Below are 20,370 nucleotides of genomic sequence, written 5' to 3' on the forward strand. Positions count from 1 at the left end.
AAGGTAGCAGACTTTATAAATGAGGAAAGACCCACCTTAAATATTTTGAAGTACAGTGTACTCTGAAGGACTATATGAATACAGACTGTGATGACAGCAATACTAAAGGTAAAAATGTGCTGAAGGGGACAAAAAAAGATTCCAAGCAGAGATAGCAGCAGCCTGAGCACAGGTCAGATGGAAGAGACTTGGGGAATGTTCAGAAAAATGCGGAGTGGTGATACGCAGTCTGAGGCTGAAGCGCAGGGGAGGCATGGAGGAGAAGATAAGGCTGAAAAGAGAGGTCTGTGTCAAATGGTGGATTGCTTTCAATGTCAGATTGAGTTCAGAAACTTTTCTGCAGGAGAAGGGAGGATGCTTAAAATATTTGAGGAGGACAGTTAAGAATGGGATTTAGTGAAGTAATTTTTTTTAACATCTTTATTGGAGTATAATTGCTCTACAATGGTGTTAGTTTCTGCTTTATAACAAAGTGAATTAGTTATACATATACGTATATTCCCATATCTCCTCCCTCTTGAGCCTCCCTCCCACCCTCCCTATCCCACCCCTCTAGGTGGACACAAAGCACCGAGCTGATCTCCCTGTGCTATGCAGCTGCTTCTCACTAGCTATCTATTTTACATTTGGTAGTGTATATATGTCCACGACACTCTCTCACTTCATCCCAGCTTACCCTTCCCCCTCCCCGTGTCCTCAAGTCCATTCTCTACGTCTGCGTCTTTATTCCTGTCCTGCCCCTAGGTTCTTCAGAACCTTTTTTTTTTTTAGATTCCATGTATATGTGTTCCCATATGGTATTTGTTTTTCTCTTTCTGACTTACTTCACTCTGTATGACAGACTCTAGGTCCATCCACCTCACTACTAATAACTCAGTTTCGTTTCTTTTTATGGCTGAGTAATATTCCATTGTATATATGTGCCACATCTTCTTTATGCATTCATCTGTCGATGGACACTTAGGTTGCTTCCTATTCGGTGAAGTAATTCTGAAGGGAGAGAATGGAGGTCAGAGTGACCAGAGGCAGGTAGGGTATGGCAAATATTCAGGTGAGAGGGAATGTGGGACCAAAGTAGAGTCATGGCAGGGGACAGAGGCAGGAAATAAGAAACATTTCAAAGGTGGACTCAACGGGATTTGATTAGGGCAATAAGGGACGGAATGCCAAATCTATTTTGGGTTTTGGGTGTGAAAGGCTATGTGGTGGTTTTGAAGATGATCACACATCTCTGACACTCCTCCCATTGAGAGCTGGGGTCTCATTCCCTCCCCGGTGAATCGGGAGCTGCTCTTAGAGACTCACTTGTAACCAACGGAATGTGAAGGACGTGACACTACATAACCTCTGGGGCTAGTGCTTTTCTGTGTCTGGCTTCTTTCACTTGGCATAATGACTTTCTGATATTCACCCATGTTCTTGCCTTTATCAATAGAGGTTCCTTTTCATTGTTGAGTAGTATTTTAACATATGGATATATTATAACTTGTTTATCCATTCACCTGCTGATGGGCAGTTGTGTCATTTCTAAATTTTGGCTACTGAGAATAAAGCTGCTATGAAAATTCAACTGCAAAATTTATATTTTTCTTGGGTAAAATACCTAGGAATGAGGAACTATGGTTTTAGTACTAAGAAATATTTATCTTCCCTATGTCAATTACCCTGGAAAAAATGAAAAATACAAACATTTCTTAGTCATATTTCATAATAAAATTTATCAGCACACCTGTTGTAAGAGTTGAAGAATTCATACATTTTCCAGCTCTACAGAGTCACACACGATCATACATTCAACATATTCCAAGATAATGCTTAATAATATGTAGGAAGATAACATTCCTTACAAACTTCAATATATTATGAATAAAATATTCACATTATTATATGAACACAGAAGTCTTGAGAACTCTGTTGTGATTTCCTCTTAAGAGCAAAGGTAAAAGTTGCAGAATCTCTAATTTAAGAAGAGGACTATTTCAATTAGTCCATATTCAAGGAAATATATTTATAAAATGCTTACATGCTTCTTACACTAGTTATGTCTGCTTTAATTAGAGAAGGAAAATGTTTCTCATTTCCTAAATTCACAACATCCCCAGGATTGTTCTTAGTCTAAACCTCCATACAGAAGTGTCTGGAATAGAAATTTTTAAGTATCAGAATCCAAGGGTATAAGCTTTCACATTCAAAAGTGCAAAGAATCTCAGCATCAACAAATTATAGTTCTACAAAAATCAAAATTACAACTTAGATATCCCTTGTTTAAATAACAGTGATGTCACTTTAGAGTTAACTACAGGTAATCACTGAATTGTAACATGCAGAGACTAAGAAAATTTCAAGTATCCCTAAATATCTATCATTACAAAAGTGAATATTTTATAATACTATGATCTCTAGAGAAAGATATATAAAGATTATGATCAAAGCAACTTCAGTAATGACAAAGTAAAATTTTTACTTTCATTTCCAGTTGCTTTCTAAAATTACCAGTCTCAATCTCATTGAATTAATGAAAATAAAATTTGTCCCTCAACAGATTTTTGTGGCTGAAACTAAACCTTTAAAAAATATATGAAACAAAAAAATAACATGAGAAGTTTCCTGATACAAATTCTAATATTTAGATCCCCTAAACCAATTCTTGGAAATTGTCACTGTTTGTAAACTAGTCATATAAAATGATTCTAAAAGTATAAACGAGCTTTACATCAACCAGTTGACTCTGACAAGCTGCCACCTCACCACCCACCACTGACAGCATCCAGCGGAAGCCTGTGGTGCTTAAAACACATTTCACCAGGAAAGGAGGCAGACTCCAGGGCGGAGAAGACTGGAGCTCTGAGACACAGGTAACTAAGTGCCACACAGTGGCGGTGGTGTCAGCCAGTGGAGCAGGGGGCCCGTTGTGTGTCCCCCAGACCCTAGGAAGACTGCTCTGCCTGCATCAATGCACCCAGTCCCTCGGATGGCGCAAAACGTCCAGAATTTCAGCTTCTTTGGAGTTCTCTGAGGGTGAATGCATGTACTCCCATCTATGCAGGTTCAAAACAGAAGCAAAAAACGTAATAACAATAAAAAATAAATAAACAACATACATAGCTCTTTATCTAAAATAAATGAAAAATAAAATTCTAAGAGTAATAAAAAGACTTATACCTCTTTGTCTCCACTAGGCTTTTAAAAAATATTTGCTGCTAAGGAAATAAAGTTTCTTAATAATTCCTGAGCATACTCTAGCTAATATTAATATTCCAGAGCCAAAACATACTTTTACTATAAACCAGGGTTTCATAAAGTATAGAACCTCAGGTGATGCATGGGCAAACTTTTCTTAGCTTAGTACTTTGGCATTTTTTTTCATGTGTTACTTTCTATTTATGACAGAAATGTTGGTTTGCCTTTAATTTTCTCTCTGAAAAAACTAAGAGTATAAAATTTAAGTAAATAATACCTCAGATTATATATAAATCTACAAATATGGTCAAAATGGTCAAACTGTAGCAGGAGATCTGGCAAACACTGGTTTAGATCAGAGGCTGCAAACTCTTCCTGTAAAGGGCCACATAATAAATACCTTAGGCTTTTGGGGCCACATACCTTTTGCAGTCTCTTGCCTATTCCTTTTTTGTTTGTCTTTAATAATCCTTGAAAAATGTAAATTCCATTCTTAGCTTAAGGGCTGTACATAAACACAAGTGGACCTAGATTTGTCCTGAAGCCTTAAGTTTGCAGACCCCTGGTGCAGACTTTAAGAAGCTAAAAACAACCTGTTGCATTAATGTTATTCGGTTGAGCAGGGGATTGATTTATAATCCGCCCTTACCTGCAGTTTGGAATGTGCATTATAATTAGGGGCCAGCAGAGATCAGGTAGACTACCCGAGGCCTTAAGATCTCATGTCTACTTTTTAATCACATCTTGCCTCTAGGGTGGCAAGAACACCTAACAGTGATGTGCATGAGAATCCAGCCAAGGACATGAGACCCCACGAGCAACAGCTAAACAAGGACAGAGCCAATGCCATTCTGAATGTAGTGACAATGGTAGAGGGTACTGATCTCACAAGGCTAGATCTGCACAGCAGAAGGACGCAAGGCAGACCCTCAATGCCAGCCAGTCCATTCTTATTTGGATATTTAAACTCATGGAGAAAAGAAGATTCTAGCTCTTCTAAAATAAGCAATGGTCATATTTTTTCTGATCTTTTCTGTTTCAGTCTGGATACACACCATTCTCACTTCCTCAAAGCCAAAAAAAGTCAACTGTAGATCTTTATTAACCTAATAGCACCAACATAAATAGATTTTAAAATTCCCCACAGAGATTCAATTAACCTTTATGGAAGCACACCATGGCAGCACGTAAAGCATCTGAAATAATCCTGCAAACTTTTGTACAAGCTTAATACTTCATAGTGGAGAATAAGACCTTTCCCCACAAGTGCAATCATTTCCAATAAAATTAAAGAGCTGTTATGTTCATATAAATCTGCTTTGCTCATAGCTCTTCCTAGAAAATTACCAAGTAGGAACAGTCAATCTAGCTCCCTAGACACCATCATCCACCCTATCTTCTCACTCCCTCTATCCTTTCCCTGCTCTCACATATAAAGCTATATCATTTATCCTGCCACCCCTTAAAAAAAAAATTTGATTTTCCTGTGATTTGCCTGTGATTTTCTTATACAGGCAGCAAGGTCAAAACCAATGAAGTCTTTAGGAAAGACATTTGTGGTGTCAATGTCCATGTTTTGTGGGGATTAGAGGATTGTCGGGTTAGGGAATAACTATTATTCTTATGAGTTATTCTTACCGGGCGGTGAGAGGTAAAGACATCAAGATGCTTTCGATCCTGGATCCTGGAGTGAAGAGGCCAAACTTTGTACCCCGATCATACAGCAGGTTAAATTCTACATACCTGACATAAAAACATCAAATAAGATTAAGGGCTGGCTGAGTAAACCCTTTCTTAAGATTAGTCCATAACAAATACTTAAAGGGGGGGGCACCTTCCCACCACCTCCCACCCCATCAGCTGGAACTGGCAGAGAAAACACCAGTCTCGTCAGTTGAGTTTTCGCCATCTGGAAAGGCATAAAGAAAAGGCTATTCTATCCAACAAACAATAGGATATAGATTCAGCCCCAACACAGAGCAGTTACAAAACAATAAGGTTATGTTTTCCAATAAATAAACAGAACGAACACAAAGCTTAGAACTTGAAGGCACAAAAACAATTAAGAAAAGCAAATGGCACTGTTTATCAGGATAAAACAGCTCTCTCTGGCCCTCGCCTAGAGTCTGAGATGCCTCACAGTCAAAGACTTCATTTCACTGCTAATAACTCACACGAACTAAGACAGTGTAAGGCTCTTGTAATTGAAAAGCCAAGAAAAGATTACAGAAATCTATTAATAATTACTAATACATTCTAGATATTTCCTTTTCTTAAAATAGTTAACAGCATTAATAAGCAGTCTTCCTGCAAATTAATGACAAAGTCATAATAGAAGGTAGTGATTGAGTTGCAGTGCTCAGTCCTTAGCATCAACTAAAACCTGGTTCAGCATATTAGTTTTCCATGAACTGCCAGAGTCATATCTAAACTCTGTCTAGCTTAAAAATCTGTGATTGCCTTTAACATCATGAGATCCTTTGTAAAAGGGTCTGTTCTCTCCAATTTCAAAAGATAATTTCTACTACCCAAAAGAATTGAGAAAGATCCATAAATCTGAAAATTTCAATAGTCCCCCTTCATATCATTTCTCAACTCGCTCAAAAACTACTCTCTTGGTCTAAACTTCCCTCAGATATGACCGTTTATGCATGGGTTACTGTATTTAATCACAACTAGAGAAAAATATTCTCTAGATTCCCACAGTCCTTCCATTTTTAGAAAGCAACCTTCACTGTGGAAACTTGCCAAAGGCTCTGAGAAAATTTAAATAAATTACATTCATGGATCCCTTTCTAGTCCTCACCACTTATTTATCACTGATTGAGTTCTGTGCACTAATAACTATTTAATACCTTCTTATGTCTGTTTCAAAAGATAATTTAAATGGATCTTCTTAACTTCTTCCTAAGACCATGGAAAAGAATTCCAGTCTCTCAGCTCCCTTTTTCACCCCTGATGTTACCCTCCTGAAACATGATATTTAAGAGATGGCTGTGACTCTCTATTTGTACAGATGTCTTGTTCAAAGACCCTCGTAAGGAGATCCCAAATGAGCCTCTATAGGATCCCTGTGCTGCTTTTCTGTTCTGAGCGAACAATGCTCCTTTCTGTATATCAGCCTGACTCTCACCAGGTTTTGCTTAGATCTGATCTTTCTGATCCTTTCCATACATTTATCCTCTCCGAGGTACCTACAAACTATGAACCTTAACCACTCCCTTCAATTTAACTGATACCTACACTGTATCCTGTCTCCCTTTCCCAAAATACAGCAAAACAAAAAAGGAGACTAAGACTGGAGGTTCAAGGTCTGGGGAGAGAATAGTAGTAACTGAGGACAAGAGACTCAATGAGATAGCCAAGTAAGAGGCTGCAAAGTCAAAAGAGAAGCAGCCTAACCACTGCAGGGGAAAGTCATACAGAAGGGGATGCGAGGAAGTGGGGAAGAGTAATACAGATAATGGGTTATGAATGCCGTGTAAGAAAGTGAAGACAGGGCTCATAACCGCAGCAAAGAGCTGGGGTTATCTTAAGCCCCAGAGATTTCTGCCATTTTAAGGCCCAGAGATATGGGTGGTAGAAGGAGCCTCTCTTTGAAAGTACAGTCACCCACCACACCACAGAAAATCAACCTAATACCCCACACTTCTGCCTAATTCAAAAAACACGGACATGAAATGATACACACAAATGGAACTTTCAAAATATGTTGTCAATTAATAATAAAAAACAAAACAAACAAAATAAAACATCATTCCTATGTCCAAGAAGTTTTCAAGGCTTCACACCTCATTAGTATTCATGAAACCTGCCAGCTTTGCGTAAGAAATCTTACGCAAAACTAGAACATTGCACTTTCCACAGAGTTTTTCTTTTTTTAGTTTCTTGTTTGTTTTTTATTGGAGTTTGTTGTTGTTGTTTCCACAGAGTTTTAAATCATCCTCTTAGGATGGTCTTCCCCACTACACTGTGAGCTTTTCCCAGCATGGTCCCTAGCCATAGGAGGCACCTAATCAACTCAAGTGAAGGGAAGGAGTAGTAAAGGTGTATCTGGGAAATCATAGGACCAAAAAAAAAAAAAAAAAAAAGTCCCAAAACAGATGCATAACGTCCCGAAACAGAAGCACTGTTAAAGAACTGTCTAACAAGAACACGTAATCAATTCTCATTTTCCCAAGTTTATAAACAGGGAGCAAGCAAGCAGAGGTAGTCCTAAGAAAGAATAAACAACAAACATTTACCTTGAGACTTTGAACATTATCTAAGTTGACCTTTTAGCTTTACCTCCTTAAGTACCCAAAGTTTCATATGCCTGAGACAAAATTAACATAAATGAGAAAATCCATTTTATAGCCATGGACCAGTAGTACACGTGCAATTAAGATGGTAATGAGAAACCGCTGTGAGAGGGAAGACTGGATAATTTGGAGCTGATTCACAATCACACCCCCGCTGAAGATGACCTCACGCTGGTCACCCAACTGAGCTCACCAAGCTGCGTGCACAACGCAGGGTGGCTAAGGTGAGCATCGCAGTCAGAAATAAGACCTACTTAACTTCATTCACATCTAAGAAAGTCTGCAAGTTTTGAAGGCACGATGACCTGGTTCCACACCTGGGATCTTTTATTTACTAGCTGTGTAAACTTGGGCAAGGGACTTACTTTGTTAAGTTTTGTCATCTGTAAAATGATGATAATTACACCAATCTCACAGCTTTGTGAAGAAATTTAGATGCAAACTGCCTAACATATTAGCCAGCACATATTAACATCTCCATAATTAATAAATACTATCATTAAGTGTAAATAATTTCTGAAGTGATTATTTTCATCATAACACCTTCCATGAAAACCTAAAGATAAATGAAAAAAATGTGTGATTCCAAATTTACAAAGCAGCAAAAACATTACATGATTCCCCTATCTTGGCGTAAGGCTGGAAGGTCTTGCTAGAAGAAACTATAAGAAATCAGCAGAAATAAATTCAACAAGTTCTTACTATAGGCCTAATATGGTTCTCTAATGTATACACAAGTTAAACAAACTTTGCTCTTTTTATAATACTATTTTATACAATGTTTCTTAATTCACTTGATATTTATCTAGTTATGAAAAGAAATTAGGGTGAGTATTAACAAAACTCTGACAGGGCTTCCCTGGTGGCGCAGTGGTTGAGAGTCCGCCTGCCGATGCAGGGGACACGGGTTCGCGCCCCGGTCTGGGAGGATCCCACGTGCCACGGAGCGGCTGGGCCCGTGGGCCATGGCCGCTGAGCCTGCGCGCCCGGGGCCTGTGCTCCGCGGCGGGAGAGGCCACAACAGTGAGAGGCCCGTGTACCACCAAAAAAAAAAAAACAAACAAAAAAAACTCTGACAAAGTATCTGCCCAAGACAACATATCATCCACTCTGATTACGGCTGCCCCACTTCCCGACCTCCTACCCACCCCAGAGTTACGCAATGAGACGGTTCATTCTCCGGTCACTCACTCACCGTCCTCTCCGGAGCTGCTGCCACAACTTCTCCCGGGGGGTGAAGGAGTCATCACAGTGCTTTTTCACAAGGGGGATATAAGAAGGAATGACAGCCTGGGCACAGCTCTGCACAAAGCAAAAGACCTCCTCCTTGGATGGAGAGTCAAGGTCATCAAAAAAGATACCCCCGATGCCCCTCCGCTCCCCACGATGGGCTATAAAAAAGTAATCGTCACACCTGGAAAATACAGCAAGGCCAAATCAGGGACCAAAGAGGAAAAAACAGACAGACATGAAAATCAGTGTGAGCATTTCAGCTTAGAGCACCATCCCTGACTAATGCCAGCACAGCGCCCTCACTTTTTGTCCATGTCTGAAAATGAAACTAGAGTTTTAGACAGATCTCCTGCAGTTATCAACAACGAAGAAAATGCTTACACTTTTACCTACAAAGCAACAGGCAAGCTAATACATGTCTATCTGAAGATGTGGCACTCTTAAGACCTTTACTGAAAAGAAACAGAGTCCACTATTAATACTGTATTTCCTTCTTTTTTTTTAAGCACTGTATTTCTTAAAACAAGTGGTGCTGCTGCCCTCAGAAGCACTGCTACTTTTACAGCAGGCAGGAATCCTCTACCAACAATGACACAAACCAGGTCCTTGATGGAGTGCTAACCCCTAAGCTGTCTGAATCAGTTCTTATTCACCAAAGGAAGGCAGAGTAAATTATCTCTAAGGTCTCTTTCGGCAATAAAATGTGATGACTCTATAGCATGCATAACTCGGGGGAGGGTTGGTGGAAGGAAATGTTCAGAGAATAAGAGTCTTCAGAACATTAAAGGTTGCCCTTGTGAACCAGCACATGAAACTATCAATTTGTTTTTGAGTCTTTCCCCACCTGTGCCTACTAGAGCAGATTTCCTAAGTCTTTCCTAATTGCTAAATTTGCAGTATAGTTTACATCCTGGAAATAGTTTTCATTATCTCTGTATAATGAGGGTTCCTAAATAGAAGACCTGTACAAACAAAAACTAAAAACTATTGAAAAGGTTATCTTAAAAATAGCCTTAATAGCTTAAAGTTTAAAAAAAAAAAAAGGCAGCAGATGCAAATCCCTAGAACTGATGTGCTGGTATAATTCACCTTGACTGTGACTTCCTGGCTTTTCTTCACAGGTACATTTTATTAACAGAATTAAAGTATATCCTGAGCAAGGCTGTAAAGCCAGCTTTAACTAAATCATGTTATTTCCAAATCTCTTTTCATGATATTATGAAATGAAGAGATTTACTAAATATGTATACTAAAATTTTTGGCTAGCCCGCATCCTAGATATTTTATTAATACTACTCAGATAAAGTTCTTCAGTAATAGCGATAAAAGGAAACCAAAAAACAAAAAGAGAGAGAGAATATCTACCCCACCAATCCTCCTCCTGAAAGGAAGCTGATTTGTAAGAGAAAAACAACCCTTCATCCTACATCTGTGTGTCCATAACTGTCCAGTGTTTCGTGGTAATGTCAAATCAAAGAGAGGTTATTTAAATGTTTTATAATTTCTGAGGATTTTAAAGCTGAACTCCATATTCTTAGATAAATAACATCAATATTCCACAAATATTAGCACTAAAAGCAAAGCAAAAAAAAAAAAAACCCAAAAACCCTTTCTGTTCCTCCTTTTTCTAGAATGGCAATTAGCTCTAAGCAGTGTTGAGTACATTATTATTCCAAACAACTTATGCACAGACTCCATTCCACATCTACCAAATATCCTGGGTCTCCTCACACCTTTTTTCTTTACCATTAGAGTTCCTTTCACAAAGTTTCCAATCCCACTTTCTCCTTGTCCAAAATCTCCGGTACATTTGCACCTCTCCTAATAGTTCTCCAACCCTTTCCATGCCCTAACACATTTCCATGGCAACGAGATAATCCTCGTGTGGGATGAGAATTTAATATCCCACTTTAGGATTAAAAAGCCTCTGATTCTCAGGCATATATCACCTTCAAGTTTATATCCTAAAACATCTGGTATCAAAAATGATATTGCTGCCCAATTTTTATCACAGACATTCAAATATTCCTAAGAAAATAATGTATTAAAACCACTTAAAACTCGTATCTCACTTCTGGTGAAAGGAAGGAAGGGAGGGAGGAAGGAAACAGTTCAACCTTCATAAGCTGAAAAAGATACTTAGTGACACAGTAGTGCCTTCAGGATCTACAAAAGGAATGGAAAATACTTAGCGGTCATGAAAAGTTCAATAACTTTACCTACCATTTTTTAAATTTGGGGTAGAGATCTGGACCATGCTGGTCACAAGCCTTCTTTAGAGTCCTGTGAAAATGCACTGCATCCTCTTGGTTCAAGTATGTTGGGGTAAGGTCACATCCACCACCAAACCACCACTGCTTGTTACCTACCAAACCGAGACATGTGATTCTGATGTGGACTTTGAGATGCAGCACACTACTCAAAAGGAAAAGTTAAATACGTTGCTTTAAATGCCATCACCTGCAGAGACACCAAAAGGCGTGGCGTGCACTGCACAGGTGCTCTGACAGGGTAACAGCTGGCCTAGCTAATGGCAAACATAGACTGGAACTATATTTACATAATGAAGCATGATCAACTGCACCCCATCTTAAACCCACTGACAATGCACTAGTGAGTGGCAAAGCTACACATGTGGAAAATAATTTCCAAAAGCAAGTTCTCAATGGCAACTAAACACTGCACGTGAGGTTTTCCTTTGGATGTAATAAATTTATATTTGCAAAGAACCCTGTGTGCACTTTAAGTTCGGGTTCATTAAATCATTCCTTGTGTGTTGGAGGAAAATGGGGATGCCAGAGACCAGCCAATACCACTTTCACTTTTCACACCTAATAAATAATCCATTACACCTGCCAAGGAATAAGCTTTCACGTTTCCCAAAAAACCTAGTTAAGATGGTATTTATTTTTTCTTGATTTTAGATGTTATGCCCCCTAATGTGTTTTAAAATACACATTTTGCACAATAATACTTTCCACACCTCCAGAGCCCTTACCGTCGGCTTCTTCTACTTCAAAGTATCTGTAGTTGAAATGGATAGTGGGAGCATGAGGATTCTTGGGGTGGATAACAGAGCTCACGCCCATAGCAGAAAACGGCAATTTACCTGGAAAGTAAAACATGCAGTGAGCTGCACTCGATCACCTGGCTTGATACAAATTAACTCCAACATGGTTTCTGAATCAATTTTCAAAGGTTGATTTTCAATTTGTCTCTTAAAATATAATTTTTAAAAAGTAACTGTGTCAGGCTTCCCTGGTGGTGCAGTGGTTGAGAGTCCGCCTGCCGATGCAGGGGACACAGGTTCGTGCCCCGGTCCGGCAAGATCCCACATGCCGTGGAGCGGCTGGGTCCGTGAGCCATGGCCGCTGAGCCTGCGCGTCCGGAGCCTGTGCTCCGCAACGGGAGAGGCCACAACAGTGAGAGGCCCGCGCACCACAAAAAACAAAAAGTCACTGTGTCTTCAAGTCCGTTCTCTATGTCTGCGTCTTTATTCCTGTCCTGCCCCTAGGTTCTTCATAACTATGGACATATATACACTACCAAATGTAAAATCGATAGCTAGTGGGGAGCAGCCGCATAGCCCAGGGAGATCAGCTCGGTGCTTTGTGACAGCCTAGAGGAGTGGGATAGGGAGAGTGGGAGGGAGACGCAAGAGGGAGGAGATATGGGGATATATGTATATGTATAGCTGGTTCACTTTGTTATAAAGTAGAAATGAACACACCATTGTAAAGCAATGATACTCCAATAAAGATGTTAAAAAAAAAAAGTAATTGTGAACATGCTCAGCTGGCATAGGCACCCAGATGGAATTTTACAGAAGCAATATGTACTTTATAAATAAAACTTGCCAGGAGAAAAGGTTTACAGGGACTATTAAAGGAGATTGTCTGATTTACCATCTTTCGTCTTTAGCTTTTTTCCTCTGCTTCTCATCTGTTTTGCTGCTTCCTCAGAAAGATTTCCATGAACGACAGAAATGCTCACCCCGGCCTTTTCAAAAACATGCCCATCTTGAAGTACACAGCTGATGCCACCACCTCCTGTTTATGGAAATGTAAAATGAGGAGAGAATGTTAAGGGTATATGGGAAGTTAAAAACAACTGCTGCACGAAGGTGGTGGGATTAGGAGTTATTTTCCTCCTCTATTTTCCAAATCTTCCATAATATCAGCATATTTATAATTTTTAAGTACAATAAAATTAGATAACCAGCTTAGCTTTATGACATTTGCTACTGATCATGGGTGAATATTTTATCTCCCCACACCACCCAACCGAATACTCTCCTACATCCTTATGTCATCTTCTAAAATGAATCACTGGAATAGTTTCCCTTCAAATAAGACTGTTCAGAATGGCAGCTGTTGGTTGTGATACATGAGAGAAAGCTAAGATTAAAAACAGGAGTAAGTACATTCAAAGAGTGTTCCAGTATTGCCAAATTTAAGAGCTCCACATTGTTTCAATTGTTTTTTCTCAGTGTGCTGTTTGCCTTTTAATTTTGTTTACAGGTAATTAAAAAACAGATACTGAAATGCTTAAGGAATTCGGAAGCTTGAACTGAGTGAGACACATTAACATTTAGGTATATGAGCTTTACTACTAGTAGCTGGTTTGTTTTTTGAAGACACTAGAGGTACCACAAGAGTTAATTGTTTCATGAAGCTTCATGTTTGGCTTGTTTTATTTCTAAAAAGTTTTAGAGCTGGATGGGACATGAGATGATCCAGTACGACCCTTGTATATTTCAAATGAGAAAACTGAGGCCCAGAAAGGCAAAATACTTTCTCCAAAAACACACAACTAGTAAGCGGCCCAAACAATTTGTCTCAGTGCTTTCTAAGCATCAAACAATATTTGCAGCACTTCATATATATACACCTTATTTTATCCTTATAATACATTCATATGTTATTTATAATTTCATTTCATAGATGAGGAAACAGAGGCACAAAAAGTAACTACTGAAGGTCACACAGCTAGTCCAGGTTGTATCCTGATTCAACAGTCTTCACTTAAAAAATTAGAAGATGGAGGACTTCCCTGGTGGCAGTGGTTAAGAATCTGCCTGCCAATGCAGGGGACACGGGTTCGAGCCCTGGTCCTGGAAGATCCCACATGCTGCGGAGCAACTAACAACTAAGCCCATGCACCACAACTACTGAGGCTGCGTTCTAGAGCCTGTGAGCCACAACTACTGAGCCCACGTGCCACAACTACCGAAGCCCACGCACCTAGAGCCTGTGCTCCGCAACAAGCCACCCCAATGAGAAGCCCACATGCCGCAACAAAGAGTAGCTCCCGCTCACCACAACCAGAGAAAACCTGCGCGCAGCAACCAAGACCCAACACAGCCAAAAATAAATTAATTAAAAAAAATTATAAGATGGAAAACACTATGAAAACCAGATTTAACTTCATTTAAAATAAATGTGGCAGTATCACAGCCCCAAATCAGCTGATGAGAAGTTGCTGCAGTAGTCCCAGGTAAGAAGAATCAGAAATCCTTTAAGTTTATGACCTAGATGTAAGGTTTCACTGTATAGGCAATAACATGGTCATGAATGTAGGACACTATAAGTACTAGGTTATAATACTTAAGTATTTTACCAGTGGAAATAAAGATTTTCCTGGCACGAAATCTGATGGGTGCATTTGGCAGAACTACTGACAAGCCAGGTCAAATATTTCTTGCGCAACCTGGGGAAAAGACACAATGACACAGTAACTCCCTCAGCTGGAGGAGACTGGTTGACCCTTAGTAAAGAGGAGATGACTTTCTTTTTCCATCTCCAAAGGAAAAGAAAGGGTAAACGCACCCAGAGAAGCAGAGGAAATGTGGAGAAAATCTATGCTCAGTTACAACCTTGGACATCCAAGCATGTTGGCTAAAACTGACCTTAAGACTTGTATGAAAAATGCCATATAAAATTGCAAAGATTTTTTAAATGTCCAGTACTAGAGTGACAGCAGATCTGGGTCCACACCTGCAAGCTGAGGGCTGATGACCCTGTCAGTGTCAATCGTTTTAAAGGTGTCCCTTTTAACCTAGCAGCCGCTGTGTAGGTACCCCTTTCCTTACTCCCATCCCCTATTCTGAGTCATTTTCTGCCTGCAAACTAAAGCCCGACCTCTCTTCCCCATCTCCACCTCCCGCTAGGGGCCGACCTCCTCACCTTCCTTCCTCTCCCACCGGTCCACAGAGAAGCGGGCGCCCCCGTCCACCTGTGCCAGCGCCTGGCACACCTGGGCCTGGGTCTCCAGGATCAGCAGCTCCATCTTGGTCTTCATGTCGCCCGGCCTCCTCCGCAGCTCGTGCAGGTCGGTCACAGGCGAGGCCATGAAGCAGCTGCAGCGGCGGGCCAGCTCGTCGTCCTCCTCCTCCGGCCTCCCCGGCGAGGGGCTCGGCGCCCCCGAGCTCTTGCTCGCCATCTCCGCCCGCTCCACGTGCCCGAAGGCGGCGGCGGCCAGCCCGGCCAGCCCCGCCAGCCCCGCGGCCAGCCCCGCGGCCAGCCCGGTCCTTAGCCGGGGGCCGCCTCCCGCAGTAGGGCCGTACCGCAGCCCGCGGTTCTGCTCGGGGCAAGCGGTGCCAGGGGGGCGGCAGAAGCGTCCGGCCGCGCAGCGCAGGGACCAAGAGCGCAGCTCCCCGCAGCCGCCCCGCGCCGCGAGCCAGCAGGGGCCCGCGCTCAGCTTGCCCAGGTGCATGGCCATACTCCCGCACTGTCACCCTGGGCAGTGCCCACCTCCCGCAGACAGGCCCCTGAGCCCCCTGGAGTTCCGAGCGGCGAGCAGCGAGCGGCGCAGGCACAGTGAAACTTCGCCAGAAAAGAGCTACTACCGGGTCGACTCCCCGGCGTAGGATGCCGGGAGCTGTAGTCCCGGCTCCTATCGTCGCCTGCAGGGGCGCGCCCGGGAGATAAAAGAATCCACCGTCCCCAGAAGGGCGGGGCCCACGGGTAGAGAACTGGGGTGCTGGGTAGGAGAGGGCAGTGGAAGCGAAGGCGGAGATAAAAGAGGCCGTCTTGTCACGTACAACCTCTGGTCTGCGGTTCACCCAATCACAGGGAGAAGACAAAGTAGGGCTGGACGCGCTGAGGGCTAACCGGGGAGAAATGTGGCCAGAGACCCCTGCCCAACTTACATTTCTAAACAGCCTTGCAAACCCTGCCTCCTGTATGTATAGATGGCCCCTTCGTCCCCGGTTCTGGTCCTCTAGAGCTTCTAGAGCTTGTAGGATTGGTGGGGGCGGAGCCTGGGAAACTCCTTACCTATGGGCTAGTTTTTAAAAGGAGTCGGAAAAGCTAGTTAAAGGACTCCTAAGAAAATCCTAGGAAAAGACTTTCTGGGATCAACTCCATATCACAGTTGTATCATAAAAATCTTCCCAGGCCTTGCTTTTACAGTGCCCACTTGGGCTTCCCTGGTGGCGCAGTGGTTGAGAGTCTGCCTGCCGATGTAGGGGACACGGGTTCGTGCCCCGGTCCGGGAAGATTCCCGCATGCTGCAGAGCGGCTGGGCCCGTGAGCCATGGCCGCTGAGCCTGCGCTTCCGGAGCCTGTGCTCCGCAACGGGAGAGGCTACAATAGTAAGAGGCCCGTGTACCGCAAAAAAAAAAAAGAAAAACGATTACAGTGCCCACCTAATTATTTTGGAACTAGGAAAAGCAAAGTGTTTTATTACTAAACCGGCATAAAACTTAGGAACTGGTGTGTCTGGCTGCTCAAGGAAGAAGAGATTTAAACATACGGATCCTACAGTTGTAGAGTGCTGCCAAGTATTTCTCACGTTTAGTACTTGCAGCAACTCCGGTAAGCTAGACAGGACAGACATTCACACTCCTTCCTCTTCTCACCCACAGCGCGCACATGCACGGACACACACACACACACACACACACGTTAAGAGAAATGAGGAAAGAAGCTAACATAGGTTTGGTAGATTTTTTTTGTTCCTGTAACCATGCCACAGTTCCATGTTGTCTGGACATAAGAGTGTAAGAAGGACTGTCATGGGCTAATTCGTCCCTTAAGTCTCCAGGATGATTTTAATTTCTAGTAGTAGATAATTACGTAAGCCACTGGTGGTGGTTTCTACGTTTTTTCTTGGTGGCTAGATGCAGTGATGGAAATTCCATGGCTGCGGGTCAAACCAGTTTTTCAAGGCAGTATATTTTATCAACCACAACAGCATCCAGCAGCTCTTACACAGAGCATATTGTTGGTGGGCATGCTTGACTCTCTAGCAGATTCTCTAATGTTAAAGGCCTGGATTAAGAAGTGAATGAACTACGTTGGGGGAAGCTTTTAGCTGTAGTGTAACTTGCCGGGAGGCTGAGTTGGCAAAGGAAAGAAAAGATAAGAACTATCAGTGTATAATGCAGCCCACTGCAGGGAACATGGGGACTGAGTGAGCACCAAGAGGGGCCCAAACCCAGCCTGGAAGCCTGGCAGGTCTTTTGGCAGGGGAGAAACCAGAGCTGAAGAACCTTAAGGAGGTTTAGCCCTCAACAGTGTGAGGGAGGGTCTGGGAGCTCTGTGGGGGAGGGATTAAGAAACATTAGCTGGGTATTAACCCTCCTTGACTGGTCTAGACCATTGAAAAGAACACCTCAAGGTGTAAGGGAGGAGGTGAAGGACAGACGGTGTCTGTGTTCAGAGAAGAAAGATCCACAGGGCAGTTTGGGGCCTCAGCCCTATCGGATATCCTTGCGGCATCCTGGGTCCTGGGCCTATGCACCTGCCCACAATCACTTTGTCACTCCTAATCCCATTCCTGCCTCACCTCTCTCTACCTGGGCAACTCTTTTGTGCCTTTCAGAACTGGGATCTGGCTTCACCTCCCACTGATGCCATCCCTGACCCTCCCAGGCTGACTTGGATAGCATCTTCTCCTCCTCTAGGCTCCTGTGCTCACCCCTACCTAACACTTGTCCTACAGACAACACATCCGTCTACCCCACCAGACTGTGAGCTTCGTGAGAGCAGGGTCTTTGTGTCCCCAGCACCTACCACAATGCCTAGCGTGTGGCTGGCTCTGAATGTTTATAGAATGAATGAACAGAGGGCAGACTGAGCAGGAGACACTGCCAGACGCTCCAAAGGAATCAAGAAGAAAGAGAGTTGTGAGACAGTGAGATGTGAGGGGAGAGGGAGAGGGGGCAAAACTGATGAAGGGGGTTAAAAGGTACAAACTTTCAGTTATAAAATAAATAAGTCCTGTGGATATAAGATACAGCATGATGACTATAGTTAACAATACTATACTGTATATTTGAAAGTTGCTAAAAGAGTAGATCTTAAAAATTCTTATCACAAGAAAAAAAATTTGTAACTATGTGTGGTGATGGATGTTAACTAGTTAATTGCAGTGATCATTTTGCAATAGATACATATATAAAATCATTACGTTGTACACCTAAAACTAATTTAATATTATATGTCAATTATACCTTAATTTTTTAAACAACAGAAAAAGAACTATCACTCAGGGAAGGCTTTGTTTGCCTTTTCTAGATGCCTGTGATGGGGTTTTTTTGTTTGTTTTTGTTTTTTTGCGGTACGCGGGCCTCACTGTTGTGGCCTCTCCCGTTGTGGAGCACAGGCTCCGGACGCGTAGGCCCAGCGACCATGGCTCGCAGGCCTAGCCGCTCCACAGCATGTGGGATCTTCCCGGACTGGGGCACGAACCCGTGTCCCCTGCATCGGCAGGCGGACTCTCAACCACTGCGCCACCAGGGAAGCCCTGTGATGGGTTTTGACTGAGCCTGGTGGTGATAAGTGAACCTCATTAATGAAAAGGAACCTCTCTCGCCCATTTTCCTTTAAGAACCCCCTTCATTATTGCTCTAATTCTGAGAATACCCATAAAGTTAGTAAAAGATAAGCAGGCACAGGCTGTTTTGAACATTTGCCTGGTCAGATAGGCTGGACTTGAGCCCAATTGTGTGCTAGTTTCCAGGTTTCCACCCCTCCCCACCCTTAGCCTTTCTATGTGCAGGGCCTCTCTCATTTCCTCCTCTGGTTTCCAGCGCCTTCCCTACCTTCACCTTGTTATGGTACACTTAAGAAAGACCTTAACAGCCTGATTAGTGTGAGTTTAAACCACACTTCCTAGGCGTTCAAATTGTCTCCAAGGAGGATACTTGTATGTAAGTGTTATTTGTTGGGGTGGAGTAAAAGGCATCCCCTTGTCAAGCAATTTCAAGCATCAGAAAGCTGACAGGGACAAATCATACGTTTAGAGTAAGTTGTAAGACATAAGGTGTAAGGTAGATATTCTCATCCTTTTTGAACCCAGTTTCCTGCACTGCTGTGTGTTCTGTGTGACCCTACCAGCCAAAATGATTCTGACTAGACTTATACAAACTCATGAAGTATAGGTATATTAGTATCATTTTTTAAACTCCACATGCTTCCCAGAATCCTTATGAACTGGATAAGAGGAGGGTAAACCCCTCCTCTCTGCCCCAAAGCCCTGTTGAACATAACTGACTTTAGGCCTGCTGATGGTATATGAGTCTGCCTTTTTCTGGAGAGAATTAGAAAAGACTCTGACATCCCTCTGGCAGATTTTCTGCCTTCTAAAAACACACACACAGTCATAATGCCCAGTACCTTAACTAAATTGTACTGCTTTCACCAATTCCCAAATTTTGAGAGCCAAACTTAAGAAATGTATTGGGTTGGCCAAAAGGTTCGTTCGGGTTTTTCATAAGATGGTACGAAAAACCTGAACGAACTTTTTGACCAACCCAATATTATTCAAGTGACTCAGCTCTGTTATTTTCTGCTAGATACAGAAACTCAGGATAATTATGAGCTGTGCTGCCAAACAGATATGTTTGCCTTGGCAAACTTCTGCCAATTTATCCGAAATTCTAATGAGGGTGGTCATGGGGTGATAGTAGTGAGATTAGCAAAGAAGTGGAATTTTTGAGATTTTTACTCAATTTTTGTCCTAGAATTTTAAACTTTTAGGATTTTGGACGCAAATATTTACACAAATCATTAAAATAATTGTTTTTTAAAGCTAATGTAGGCTAAATATCTAATTCAATTTGGTGTTGCTAATTTGTTTTTTCTTTAACTGAAGTAATTTTTTTTATAGGAGCATAGTTGCTTTACAGTGTTGTGTTAGTTTCTGCTCTACAGCAAAGTGAATCAGTTATACACATATATAACTATATATATATATATATATATATATATATATATATAATCCCCTCCTTTTTGGATTTCCTTCCCATTTAAGTCACCACAGAACACTGAGTAGAGTTCCCTGTGCTATACATTAGGTTCTTGTTAGTTATCTATTTTTTTTAATATAAATTTATTTATTTATATTATTTTTGGCTGTGCTGGGTCTTCGTTGCTGCACACAGGAATTCTCTAGTTGTGGCGAGCGGGGGCTACTCTTCATTGTGGTGCGCGGGCTTCCCCTTGCCGTGGCTTCTCTTGTTGCGGAGCACAGGCTCTAGGTGCGCGGGCTTCAGTAGTTGTGGTGTGTGAGCTCAGTGGTTGTGGCGCATGGGCTTAGCCGTTCCACGGCATGTGGGATCTTCCAGGACCAGGGCTCGAAACCGTGTCCCCTGCACTGGCAAGCGGATTCTTAACCACTGTGCCACCAGGGAAGTCCCTAGTTATCTATT

At 42.2% G+C, this 20,370-nt stretch overlaps 1 protein-coding gene across 1 annotated transcript; it reads right to left on the minus strand.

Moving 5' to 3' along the window:
* Positions 1–563: 563 nt before the first annotated feature.
* Positions 564–15,544, minus strand: CPOX (coproporphyrinogen oxidase). The gene is made up of 7 exons (XM_060010520.1): positions 14,900–15,544; positions 12,620–12,763; positions 11,713–11,823; positions 10,938–11,079; positions 8,677–8,895; positions 4,819–4,923; positions 564–3,038 (listed from the first exon to the last, which is right to left on the minus strand). The coding sequence occupies exons 1-7, from the start codon at positions 15,432–15,434 to the stop codon at positions 2,951–2,953; spliced, it is 1,344 nt and encodes a 447-aa protein (XP_059866503.1). The 5' UTR covers positions 15,435–15,544; the 3' UTR covers positions 564–2,950.
* Between the last annotated feature and the right edge of the window lie 4,826 nt (positions 15,545–20,370).

Source organism: Delphinus delphis, chromosome 4 (genome assembly GCF_949987515.2).
Source record: "Delphinus delphis chromosome 4, mDelDel1.2, whole genome shotgun sequence".
In the NCBI taxonomy this organism is placed as follows: domain Eukaryota; kingdom Metazoa; phylum Chordata; class Mammalia; order Artiodactyla; family Delphinidae; genus Delphinus; species Delphinus delphis.